Source organism: Exophiala viscosa (genome assembly GCF_022695815.1).
Source record: "Exophiala viscosa unplaced genomic scaffold EDD37scaffold_7, whole genome shotgun sequence".
NCBI classification, from domain to species: Eukaryota; Fungi; Ascomycota; class Eurotiomycetes; order Chaetothyriales; family Herpotrichiellaceae; genus Exophiala; species Exophiala viscosa.
Genome location: NW_026944359.1, coordinates 533316 through 545007, shown reverse-complemented (window position 1 = coordinate 545007; position 11692 = coordinate 533316). Strand labels below are relative to the sequence as shown.

At 50.6% G+C, this 11692-nt stretch overlaps 6 protein-coding genes across 6 annotated transcripts; 3 read left to right on the top strand and 3 right to left on the bottom strand.

The window, feature by feature from the left end:
* EDD37DRAFT_695418 (zinc-binding ribosomal protein) lies at nt 1-1269 on the bottom strand (the record flags this gene model as incomplete). The annotated part of the gene is made up of 6 exons (XM_062820104.1): nt 1-251; nt 314-418; nt 440-459; nt 512-696; nt 752-844; nt 1126-1269. 6 exons carry the CDS (start codon nt 1267-1269, stop codon nt 1-3), a joined length of 798 nt encoding a protein of 265 aa, XP_062668901.1.
* A 67-nt stretch (nt 1270-1336) lies between these two features.
* EDD37DRAFT_633603 (RNA ligase/cyclic nucleotide phosphodiesterase) lies at nt 1337-2723 on the top strand. Its single transcript, XM_062816796.1, has 3 exons — nt 1337-1587; nt 1641-1884; nt 1929-2723. The coding sequence occupies exons 1-3, from the start codon at nt 1492-1494 to the stop codon at nt 2561-2563; spliced, it is 975 nt and encodes a 324-aa protein (XP_062668900.1). The 5' UTR covers nt 1337-1491; the 3' UTR covers nt 2564-2723.
* Nucleotides 2724-2768: 45 nt separating this feature from the next.
* Nucleotides 2769-4125, top strand: EDD37DRAFT_633601 (microsomal epoxide hydrolase). The gene has a single exon (XM_062816795.1). It carries the CDS (start codon nt 3013-3015, stop codon nt 3928-3930), a length of 918 nt encoding a protein of 305 aa, XP_062668899.1. The 5' UTR covers nt 2769-3012; the 3' UTR covers nt 3931-4125.
* A 1872-nt stretch (nt 4126-5997) lies between these two features.
* EDD37DRAFT_682473 (oxidoreductase) lies at nt 5998-7005 on the top strand (the record flags this gene model as incomplete). The annotated part of the gene is made up of 4 exons (XM_062819802.1): nt 5998-6021; nt 6128-6505; nt 6585-6723; nt 6776-7005. 4 exons carry the CDS (start codon nt 5998-6000, stop codon nt 6964-6966), a joined length of 732 nt encoding a protein of 243 aa, XP_062668898.1. The 3' UTR covers nt 6967-7005.
* Nucleotides 7006-7043: 38 nt separating this feature from the next.
* On the bottom strand, nt 7044-8204 carry EDD37DRAFT_566361 (methylenetetrahydrofolate dehydrogenase; the record flags this gene model as incomplete). Its single annotated transcript, XM_062814097.1, has 3 exons — nt 7044-7226; nt 7308-7938; nt 8017-8204. The coding sequence occupies 3 exons, from the start codon at nt 8202-8204 to the stop codon at nt 7044-7046; spliced, it is 1002 nt and encodes a 333-aa protein (XP_062668897.1).
* Nucleotides 8205-8301: 97 nt separating this feature from the next.
* Nucleotides 8302-11596, bottom strand: EDD37DRAFT_452742 (adenosinetriphosphatase). The gene has a single exon (XM_062812889.1). It carries the CDS (start codon nt 11362-11364, stop codon nt 8422-8424), a length of 2943 nt encoding a protein of 980 aa, XP_062668896.1. The 5' UTR covers nt 11365-11596; the 3' UTR covers nt 8302-8421.
* Between the last annotated feature and the right edge of the window lie 96 nt (nt 11597-11692).

Here is an 11692-nt window from a genome sequence, read left to right as displayed (position 1 = left end):
TCAGGAAACAATCTCGGACTTCACTTCATTCGGATGAGCATTGGCATGCCCACTGATTGTGGACGGGCAGTAGTCCGCGTCGGACTTGCAGTCTTGCATTCGTAGAAACGTGTCTGGGCAGACTCGATCGCGCAGGGATGTAAACAGATAGCTCGTCAACCCATGCGCCTGGATATAGTGGCCGCTCCACTTCTTCACAATTCTGATTCGGGGCTGTGCTTGTAGCTTCGCAAGGGCCGGGACAATGATAGCTTCACGTGGAAGAAATGCACCTCACATGCAGAAGTTCATGTCATTGGTATCTGTGACACACCATCACCGCTATGGCGGTGAAAACCATCCTGGTAGACCGTTGTTACCGCATACGTCGTTGATCGAAATTGCTTCCGCAACCGCACCGTAGAATTGCATGACCACGCTTAGAAAACCAGAGCCGCACCCTTCGTCTTCTTGTCACCACTAATCGCAGTCAGTATCAGAGAGTCAACATGGTGACAGTATCATAACATACCCCAACTCGAAATGCTTGCATCGCTTCAGCGCCAGTTGAGCCTTCGTCTTGCATACTGTGCATTCCAATCTCAACACGACCTTCTTGGTTGTCTTTGCCTTCTTGTGGAAGACGGGCTTGGTTTGACCACCATAACCGGATTGCTTGCGGTCGTATCGACGCTTTCCCTGGGCGAAAAGGGAGGCCTATTATTGGTTGTCAATACATGCTCGGTGGTTCATATTCGAGGACAATCCCTACTTTTCCGGCCTTGTATTGGGTGACCTTGTGCTGAGTGTGCTTCTTGCAGGACTTGTTCTTGCAGTAGGTGCGACGAGTCTTTGGAATGTTGACCTAAAAGGCACATTGAAGTCAGCGCATCTTTTCCTGAATCAATCAATCCATTCCACAAAGTGTTCATCCTTCTCTTCCAAAGCGGCGTATGTCCGTATCCTCGACTGATGTCTCTTATTTCTCGATGCGCCCAGCGATGTGTTTGCGCAGGAAATCGTATTGATGATTTTTCCCACAATGTTCATCTCATCTCCTCCCAGCCAACTTCGCCAATTCGCAGTCTATCCTCGTGGCCAACTTCGCTCGTTCGATGACAGTGCACGGGGAGAGTGTCTTCTTACCATTTTGACGGTTTGGGCGAGACGCTCCTGGTGATTATGATGAATGTCGTGGGACAATAGTCGGTGGTCAATATTCGACCGTCTGTGAAAGGACCGCAGCGAAATGCCAAGAGCGCACAAAAAAGCCGCCAGTGAGTGAGGCATGTTAGCCGAAAGAGTTCATCTTATCTAATCAACCAATCTAACGGACTAGGGTGGAAACTGGTTTGGCCCTCGTGCAGCTGTTGGGCCGCGTGGTACCTGGCTTTAGGGGGCTTTCTATCTCCAAGAGAGTTCCATATGTCGTCCACATAAACCACGCTTTGAACCGCGTCTTGCCTGTAGGCGCTCGCTGCATGCGAGGCCAGCCAGATACGCTGATAAACAATGGCAAAAGTTGTCTACGAAGACTTGTCCGGTACTTCAACACCGGTAACCGGCAATCCTTACGAAGGTTTGATCAACGCTTGTCACGGTGATCCTGTCCGTTTTGCTATTTCTGGCCTCAGCTAAGGTTGTCTGATAATTTGCCTCAGAAACTAATCCAAGAACGATATTCGGCACATCGGCTGAGCAGGAATGCTCAACAAAAAGAGAAGATTCTCAGTGAGGACTTTCAAGGCTGGATTCTGGACGAGTATCTCGTCAAACTTGACGGACCGCGAAAGGATGAAACATTCCTTGATCCTCGATATTGTCTTGTCTTTTGGGGCAGGCCTCCTCTCAAAGTCAGGAACTTGGTTGATGTTGTTCAATCAAAGTTGAAGGATGCTGCACCAGGTATGTGCCTAACTGAACATATAGCTTCACTACTCACAATGTAGATCTCTGGCTTATGCCCATCGACAATTTGCATATAACGGTGATGGAAGTGGCGCATTCCAAGTCAAAGGACGAGATTGCAATTCTCACAGACCTGCTCCAACCTCACTGCAAGAAAATTGCCGACTATACCCAGGCACACCGTGCAAGGTTGATTAAGCCTCTTTTGAGCTATGATTCAGCTGCGCTGGCACTGAGCTTCGTCCCGGCTGCTGGGGAATCGGTCTCTCACGGCCGGAACGCAGAGGACGATAAATACACCTATCATCACCTGAGGCGAGATTCCCACGCTACCCTCACTGAATCAGGCGTTCCAGTCGGGTCGAGATACGTTGTCCCGTCCGCACACGTAACAATCGCAAGGTTTAACACGCCTAATGTTTTTGGTGGGGATCCATACGATGGCAGTATCACCCAGGACATCAAAAAACGTAGGCACTGGATCAATGAGATCGAGATGATCAACAAGTGGCTCGAAGCAGAATTCTGGCCTCAGGAAGAGGGGAACTTGATCAAGCCTGGGGGCGAATGGCTTGTAGGTGAGGAGAAAGGGCTCGACTTCCGCCATGGGACGTTGTGGTATGGTGGAGGCGAAACAATATATTTAGGTGAAGGGTTCCTACACGGTGAAGACTGATATTCATCAAAGTCAATAATGCCAGGGGACGATCTCCCTGAACACATACAAGATATTGCGTTGCTGTTAGGCCACAAGAAAGGTCTAATGCATATATACATATAACTGCTTTATGGCGTCATAGCTATCGTCATTGGTCGGAGCGAAAAGAATACAGTGTTTTCGTGAAAATCGACCGTTTTGGTTTTTGTCAACCTTCTGTGACGCTCGAATGACGCTGCAGACTCCTCATACATTGGATGTTGATTTTTAAGCAGACGTTGATGTGGTACATGGATGCCTCCAGGGTCAAGGCGACCCAGCAGGTAAGAGCGGTGATCTGTATGAAAGAATCCCATTCTTCCACTCAGCAGAGTCAGAACTTGTGTTGGTATCGTGCCCATCCCTTGTTGAACCCCAAGTTATCAAACAACTGATCATAGCCACTCAACACATATACCTTCCGCAAGATGTCCGCTTCTATCAAAACATTCAATCGTGCTGCCTACTTGAGGCAAGAAGACCCAGAAGTCAGAATACACTATGTCGAATCACATCCACCACGCAGTACCCAGAAGAAAGGCACAATCCTCTTGATCCACGGCTTCCCAGAAACCTCTTACCAGTTTCGCCATGTCATGACACCCCTTGCTGCAGCAGGATATCATGTCATCGCACCAGACAAGACCGGTCACGGTTACAGCTCGAAGCCAATAGGCGACATCCACCAGCAAGATCCGTTCACGAAAAGGTCGTTGGCCAACGATCTCCACGACCTCGTCACCAAGCACGTTGGAGTGGAGGACAAGATTCACGTGGTCGGGCATGACATTGGCGGCATGGTCGCTCACGCATATGTCTGCCAGTTTCCGAAAGACGTCGAATCTGTGACCTGGGGTGAATGCCCTTTACCCGGATCGACATTGTACGACAGTGAGAGGCATTCGCGGCAGCTCTGGCATTTTGACTTTCAAAGCCACAACCCGGACATCGCGGTAGCTCTGGTCCAGGGAAAAGAGAGGATCTATCTGAAGCACTTTTACGATCGACTTACGCAGAATCAAGCAGCCTTCACGCCGGACGTGGTGGACTTTTACGTCATGCATTTCAGCATGCCGGATGCTCTGCGCTGCGGATTCCTGACGTATCGAGCATTCGAGACGGACGCGGAGGATAATCGTAAATGGAGAGATGAGAAAGGCAAGGTCAAGGTGAAGAATATGGTTCTGTCTGGGGCGCAGTCCTTCCTTGCCCCCAAGGCTGAGGACATGGCCAAGGAGTTCTATGAGGATGTCAAGACAGGCCTTGTGCCTGACTCGGGACATTACCTTTCCGAAGAGAATCCTGAGGGTTTCGTGACTGAGGTTTTGAAGTTCATCGAGTCCTGAAGAAGAGGCTCAGAAAACCTAGTTTAGGAAGATGGTAGGGAGTATTCCTCTTTCCACCTGGGCCAGAATGCGAAACAGGCCTCTCCCCATCCGATTTCCCACTCGTCACTTAGACCTTACTCATCAAGGTGGTCGTGAACAAAGGCGGCAAGGCTGAAGTACCACACCCTACGGCGGTCAAGAAATATTAGTCGGTTATATGTTTGGAATCCGAAATCTTGGTCACACAATGAAGCTGAGAGAGATGCAAAAGCACTCTTGTAGATGGCCGAGTCGTAAAGTCCTGATTAAAGCTCCATCATCCCTTTGATGAGGTGCAGTTACTTTCTACAGGCCTTCCCTTCCCCTTTCCCTTCCCCTGTCGTAGAAACCGAAAAAAAACCAGTGTGGCGGGTTTCACTTACCTACAACCTCCAAAAAGGAGCTTGTGGGCAAAGTTTTTGCTCTTTCGCTTCGACGCTGATCTTACAGTTGATGGTAGTGAGCGTGTGTACCAGGAAGGAAGGATGTCACAACAACCAATCCGAGGTCCACCAAGTTGGCTGACCGGATTGTCGGGGTAAATGCAGCCATGATTGAACCTCGGCATTTTCGTCTGTTCGCCGTCTACGCAGTCCATCAGCAACAGACGAAATAATAATCACCAACACTCGCCCGATTCCTCTTCTGCTACAGTACTAATAAGATCATCGACCACTCCTTTGACAAGTCATCTTCGACTAGAGTTAGCCTACACGAACCACAAAACCAGTACTGTTCACAACCTCAGACACAGCCCGGCCCGCTTCCGTCCCTCTTCAATAAAGTCCATCCCACTCGCACGATCACTTCTCGAGCGCAGCACGCAACATAGAGATCCTCAATCGCCGAGTGCAATCGACACATTAATATCCAGTAGGCCGCTCGCTGCAGCGAAAGGGAATCACCCTCGCATATATTACATATATAAGATTCGACAAGAATGTCCAAAACATTCACCGCCGCCGACGTGGCCAAATACGACGCCAAATCCGGCAAGGATCTGTACATCATCGTCGACGGCACAGTCTACGACGTGACCAACTTCGTAAACGAGCACCCCGGAGGCGCCAAGATCCTGAAGAGAGTCGCGGGCAAGGATGCGAGTAAGCAGTTTTGGAAGGTAAGATGATCCTCACATACAAAGCGGGCAAAGAAAGAGGGAACACATGAGAGCTAATGGTTTGTGGACAGTATCACAACGAATCAGTCCTGAAAAAGTATGCGCCTAAGCTGAAGATTGGGGAGATTGGTGACAAGGCCAAGCTATAAAATGCATATATTCAGATCTGGGAAATGCAAGAGGAGGCGGCGAGGCGGTCATCAGGCATGGGACTGTAGATTTGAAGAGCACATATCGCGAGGAGTCGATATATATATATTCTGTTACTCAAGAGCATTTGGTGAGAAGTACCCGTTATGACAACATAAAGAATATGGAATCCCATGGCATTCGTAATGGTTCTTCCTTGACCTCGCGACATCGTGTTGTGGACAGACACGATGGCAATGATCAATTGAAACAAATGATCAATCACATCTAAACATTACACATCGCCTTCGAATGGAGACCGTGATACCTCACTTTGTCCTTGGCACAAGAGGTGACCAGGGGATGCCAGCCTTGCGAGCCTTGCGCAATTTGACCCCTGGTCAAGATTGGCGAGGCATGCGAATGACCCTTTCCTCCACCCTCGCTTTGGCCATCTCCATACGCTTTGGAGCTAACTACTCTTCCCACGGGGCATTCGAAGTATCGACTGAAATCAAACTCGGTCATACATGCCCGCGTAGTGCGGGGTCGTAGCACGGGTCGTAGCACAAATGATGCCGAGGAAAACGTTTCGCAGGTGGTAGCGATTCTCCGGCGACGGGCGTGTGGACAGCGACATGCAAAAAATGTCTATCCCATGACCTGGAGCCGAAGCGACCTTCCCCAGTTCCCTCATAATCTCGACGACAGAAATCCAGCACCAACCTACATGCACTCTCTTATCAGTAGAACATATTGAGGCTTGTGCTGCGACGCAACGACTTTTCGGTTTGACCATGGCCTCGTTCGAAGGAAAAGTGGTAGGTCTTACCTCTCATCTCTCGTAGTTCCTTTGCTTCTTGTTTCCACAACCTCGAAGTCGATGACTCTACCCGCAGCAAATGTGGACCATGCTGAACCTTTCAGATCGCAATCACCGGCGGCGCGAGCGGGATCGGGCTGGCAACAGCTAAACTGCTGGCTTCGCGTGGTGCGACTCTCTCGCTTGGCGACACCAACCAAGCCGGTCTGGATGATGCCATCAAGTCTCTCTCTGGTGGCAAACATACCAGCACTGTCATCGACGTCACCAACAGCAAGCAAGTAAACTCGTGGATCGAAAAGACCGTTGCAGACCACGGAAAGCTCGACGGCGCAGCAAATATGGCAGGCATCGTCCTTAAGATCGCTCCAATAAAGGAGGAGACAGACGAAACGTGGGCCAAGATCATGGACGTCAATTCCAGCGGCGTGTTCTACTGTCTGAGAGCACAGCTGAACCACATGAAGGAAGGAGGAAGCATCGTAAGTGCCTTCATAGCCATGTTTTGCAGATCCTGGGCCTGTCCTGCCTGAAGCTGACTTGGTGCGTAATGCCGCTCAGGTTAGCGCATCGAGTGTTGCTGGCCAGTCGGGATTCGCAGGACTGGCAGCATACTGCGCGAGCAAGCATGCAGTCATCGGCTTGACGAGAGTTGCTGCGCGAGAGCACCCGTCAATTCGTGTCAATGCGATTGCGCCAGGTGAGTATTGGCCGAGAATAGTCGTGGTACGTTAACCGACGTGATGATCTAGGAACCATTGCAACGCCGATGGTCAGGGAAATGGAAGGACGATCGGGTCAGCCTCAACCAACTGTACGACAATGTATCGATCGACAGGCGGATCCCAGTGAGGTGGCAAAGGTCATTGCTTTCTTGTTGTCTGACGATGCAAGTTTCGTTACTGGAGCCGTGTACAATGTAGATGGAGGGTGGATGACTTAGGTCCGTCAGGAGACGCGCGTCGTGTCGAAAGCGGGCATTGGAATGCCTTTCTGTCGTATATCATGACTCTACCGCAGTCAGGAAGTGGTCGAATTTCCATCTGTTTGCGTGGCCTCGACTGCTGAATCGTGAGGCTTCGCCTTCTGAGCCTCCTTGTTCTGCACAATTCGCAGGAGATTGCGAAGGAGAACAACAATCGTCACTTTGCCGATTGCCGGCACGTATATTGATGCTCTCTCCTTGACTTCAAGGGGGAAATTCTGCAAACACAGGAGCACATTAGTTGATGTCGGCTGATAAGTGCGGATAGCACCTTCTCGTCTTCGACCATCAGGGCTTACCTTTTCACTTGAGAAATTGATGCACACGGCTCCTTCCTTCAGTAGGTGGACGGGGAATTTGTACGTGTCGCCTGGTACGCCTGAAATGACAACATCACACAAAGGAGCACAATTCTCCACCGTCCAGCCTTCTTTCTCGTGCACCTCGTGTTTGCGTTTACGGATGCCTTCACCTCGCGTAAACTGTTGAACGCCAGTGACATCGACGCTGTACACGGAGGCGCCGTCGTTGGCCAAGAGTGCCGCCAGTGGCCGGCCAACAACCTCAGACCGGTTGACCACGCAGATGGTGCGACCAAATAGCCGATTTCCGTACGGCAAAATGGGGTTGTATATGTGCAGATACTCGAGGATCTTGATGACCGCGAGTGGTGTGCAAGGGAGAATAGATTTCATGACTTGTTCATCGTCCAAGAAACGAATGTTCTGGTACATGTTGAAGATGTACTGATGACTCAAACCCTCAACATCCTTGGAGACATCCACAATCTGCTGCAAGTACTGATCTTGACGATTGTGGAAGATGGGATAGTACACCATGATGCCGTCAACCGAAGCATCGTTGTTGCCGGCTATGATGGTCTCCTCCGCGTCGTCTTTCTCGGCCACTTTCAAGGTGTAATCAAAACCACTGTGCAATTCACCTCATGTCAGATGTTGGTCACCCGAAGGGACACTTAGCTTGGTCTGGCGGGATCTCCAGGCTTACTTTTCCTTACATGTCCTCTCCGTCCAGTCAGCATATACCTTCGAAGCCGGATCGGCATTGGCCAGTATCCCGAGTAAATGCGGTTTGCGACCCAGTTTGCTCAGGCCTGTTTGGACCTCGCTGAGGACGCCTTTCGCAATGTTGGCGGCCAAAATGACCTTGCAAGGGGTGGCGGAGTCCTTAGACATGTTTTCGTCTCTACTATGACGAGGCTCTCGGTATCATGATGGAAAGTAATTCTACTTTGCGAAAATAGACGAAGACAAAACTTTTTGAGGCAGATCCACGTGGTGGCTTGGCGAGGCTGAATTTTCGCAGCCTTGCGGAGATGCCATCTACCAGGTATTGGGCTGCATGCGGTCCAACAAGTGACCAAAATTCATATCGCCAGATTTATTATGTGGACTATATCTTACTTTGGGCCTTGCCTTCGCCTCTCGGAACCTTGCGCTCAACACCCAGTGATTCCAGATCCTTTTTCTTATAGTAATGCGGAGCCACCTCAATCAGCCACTCTGGTTTCAGGGGCATGCAGCTCCTCATATACTCCTTGCTGGTCAGGACCAATTCATGATAGATGGTCCATTTAGGCTGGCTCTCGATGAGGACGCTGGAAGGATGCACATAGACAACCTGGCCATTTTTGACGGTCCGATAACTCTGCCCATCACGCTGTAATCTGGCGGAATGCGGGAAGAAGCCGGCCGTGATAGCCTTCTGAACTGGCTCAATGTTTGTTGAACCGCCACAGCTTTTGCCAGCGTCCACCTCAACTCTGTCACAGAGTCTAGCCAACTGATCTCGAACATCTCGCGCCCTTGTCAAGCTCCTTTGCTGCAGGAAATTCTCTCTAGCCCACACGAAGCTGTAATCGGAGTCGGCCCATTCTTGAAAGACGTTCAGTAACGACAGATGGTCGCCACCGTCTTTGTTGGTGAATCTTGCTCTAGCGCTGTCGGCATGGATCTTCTTGTCTTTTGGTCGAAAGAACAGAGCAGATGCTTCGCCCAGCATGGCAATGATGGACAATATCTCTTCGACGCAGCCATATTTGTCCGCGGCCAGGATTGCCCGCGCAAGCATAGGGTCAGTGGGGAATTCAGCCATCTGGCGACCAACTTTCGTCAACTCGCCTGCGTTGTTGAGCGCGCCGAGGGCATATAGCTGTTCGACTGCACGAACAAGCGTGTCTGTCGAAGGTGGATCCATGAAATCAAAATCGAGAAGGTCATTGATTCCCAAACTTTTCAGCAGGAGTACAACGCCGGTCAGATTCGTCCGCTGAATCTCTGGTGTAGTGTTTTCGTCGAGTTCGTTCTTGTACGCCTGAGCCGTGTAGAGCCGGAAACATTTGCCGGGCCCGACACGACCAGCTCGACCAGCACGTTGGCCTGCTGAAGCACGGCTGCACGGCACGACAACCAACGACTCCATCCCCGTACGTGGATTATACTGGTTCTCTTTGACGAATCCAGGGTCAATGACATACACAATTCCATCGATGGTTAGAGACGTCTCCGCAATGTTGGTAGCAAGGACAACCTTTCTCGCCCCAGCTGGAGTAGGCTCAAAGATCTTCGCTTGCAAGTCCGTCGGCAAATTTGCATAAATCGGACATATGATCATTTCTTTGATCTTGCTACCCAGCTTGCGACCCGTTTCCTGTAAACTGGCTTCCATGGCTTCAATTTCTTCTTGTCCAGTAAGAAACACCAATATGTCGCCAGCGCCTTGCGTGATATGAATCTGGAAGACGGTGGTGATAGCGGCTGCCAGGTAATTGGCTTCAGGTTGTGCCGTATAGTGGACATCCACTGCGTACCTTCGACCAGGAATGTTGAAGATGGGCGCATCATCGAAATATTTCTGAAACTTCCTGGCGTCCATAGTAGCGGAAGAAATAAGTAGTTTCAAGTCAGGTCTTGCACGGGCAATATCTTTCAGCAGGCCACAGGCGATGTCCGTACTAACAGTCCTTTCGTGAGCTTCGTCAATCATAAGTGCCGAGTATTGTGATAGTTCCGGGTCGGTGAGAAGCTCTCGCAACAACATACCATCTGTCATATACTTCAAGACAGTCTTCTCGCTTGTGTTGTCCTCAAACCGAATAGCATACCCGACTTCGTTGCCCAGTCGTTTGCCCATCTCTTCTGCCACTCTTGCCGCAACGGACATGGCAGCCACTCTTCGAGGCTGAGTACATCCAATTTTCATTCCATCCTTGGTAAAGCCAGCTTCGTGGAGGTATTGCGGGATTTGGGTCGTTTTCCCACTGCCAGTCTCACCGACAATGATCAACACCTGGTGATCCCTGGTTGCTTGAATGATTTCGTCTCGGAATTGGTAGATGGGCAAACTCTTCCTCGTCTCGTCAATACTTTTGGCTTTGGCTTCGGCAGCGCTCAACCTTTGAGCCATCTCGCGCTGTTCTCTTGTCATGCCCTTGCCCACGTCTCCGCCGAGTGTCTCTGACATGACAAACTTCATTTGCTGGCTTTCATCGAATACATAGCCATAGTCTCCCTCGTCCACAAACTCCGTCTTTTTGATCTGCGCCTCAGCTCGCTTGGTCTGCTCCTTTTCCCACTCTTCATGTTCGGTAACGAAGCGCTCTCTTCCGCTCTCATCTCGGTCGACGTAGCGCTGGTAAAGAGCTTGTTCTTTCTTGCGCCTGTCAATCTTACCTTTCTCCGTGATGTAGTCTTCTGGCAATGCATAGCCATCTAGATGGTCATCAATGCTCAACCGTTCTTCGGCGATGCGTAAAATCTCCTTGTTTCGTGCAAATTCCTCTCTCTCTTTTCGTGACAAATCCGGATTTTCTCTCAACTCTGCCTGCTCTTCAGCAACCTGTTTCCGTAACAGGGCCAGTCGCTCTGTCTCTCGCTTTTTGAGGTAGTCTTGTCTTGAGCGTTCTCTCAAATCCGGCATCACAGCCGATCGTGCCGCAGCATCGTCAGCCAATGCCCTCCGCTGAGCTGCTACACTATCCTTGGGTGCGGAACGGTCTTCCAGAATCTTATTGGATCGGTCCCTCTCTCGCTGAGCCAGTCTCTCTGCAAATTCGTCCCTTTCCTTCAGATCCTGGTCTCTATCTTTTCGTGCCTTCTCTTCGGGTGTGTCGGTGGGCGGAGTCGCTTCTCTTCGGTGAGAGGCTGAACCGTCAGAGAGTTTCACCCGCTTGGAGGAGGATTCCGGAAAGTCTGCCTGGTCGGCCGTCTCTTCATCTTCCACAAACTCCTCGTCACCCCAGCGGTCCTCGAAGTCGTCATCGTCGCGACGTCTTCGATGTGCAGTGTTCCGCTTATGAGACTTGCTTTGGCGTTCGCTAGACGGCTGTTCCGACATGCCGACTACACGAATTGAGAGTTCAGATTGAGGTTTCACCTGACACGATTATGGGCTTGATCCGACAGGCTTTGAAGGAAGGGCCGCGCTCTTTGGCTGCGAGACGCCAGGCCGGAGGTTTATGGGTTTCGGAAGCGCTGGTCGCACCAAGTCAATAGTCAGAGAGGCCACGGGAGGCTGAGTACTAGATTTCAGCACTTCGCACGCTCATGAATCCGTCTTGTTGAATACAATTCGTGAGGCTGCGGAGTCGAAGAAATTCTCCGCAAGCAAGGATTACATAAGCCGTAGTCAATACCTGGCGAGTTTCATGCCAATACATTATCTC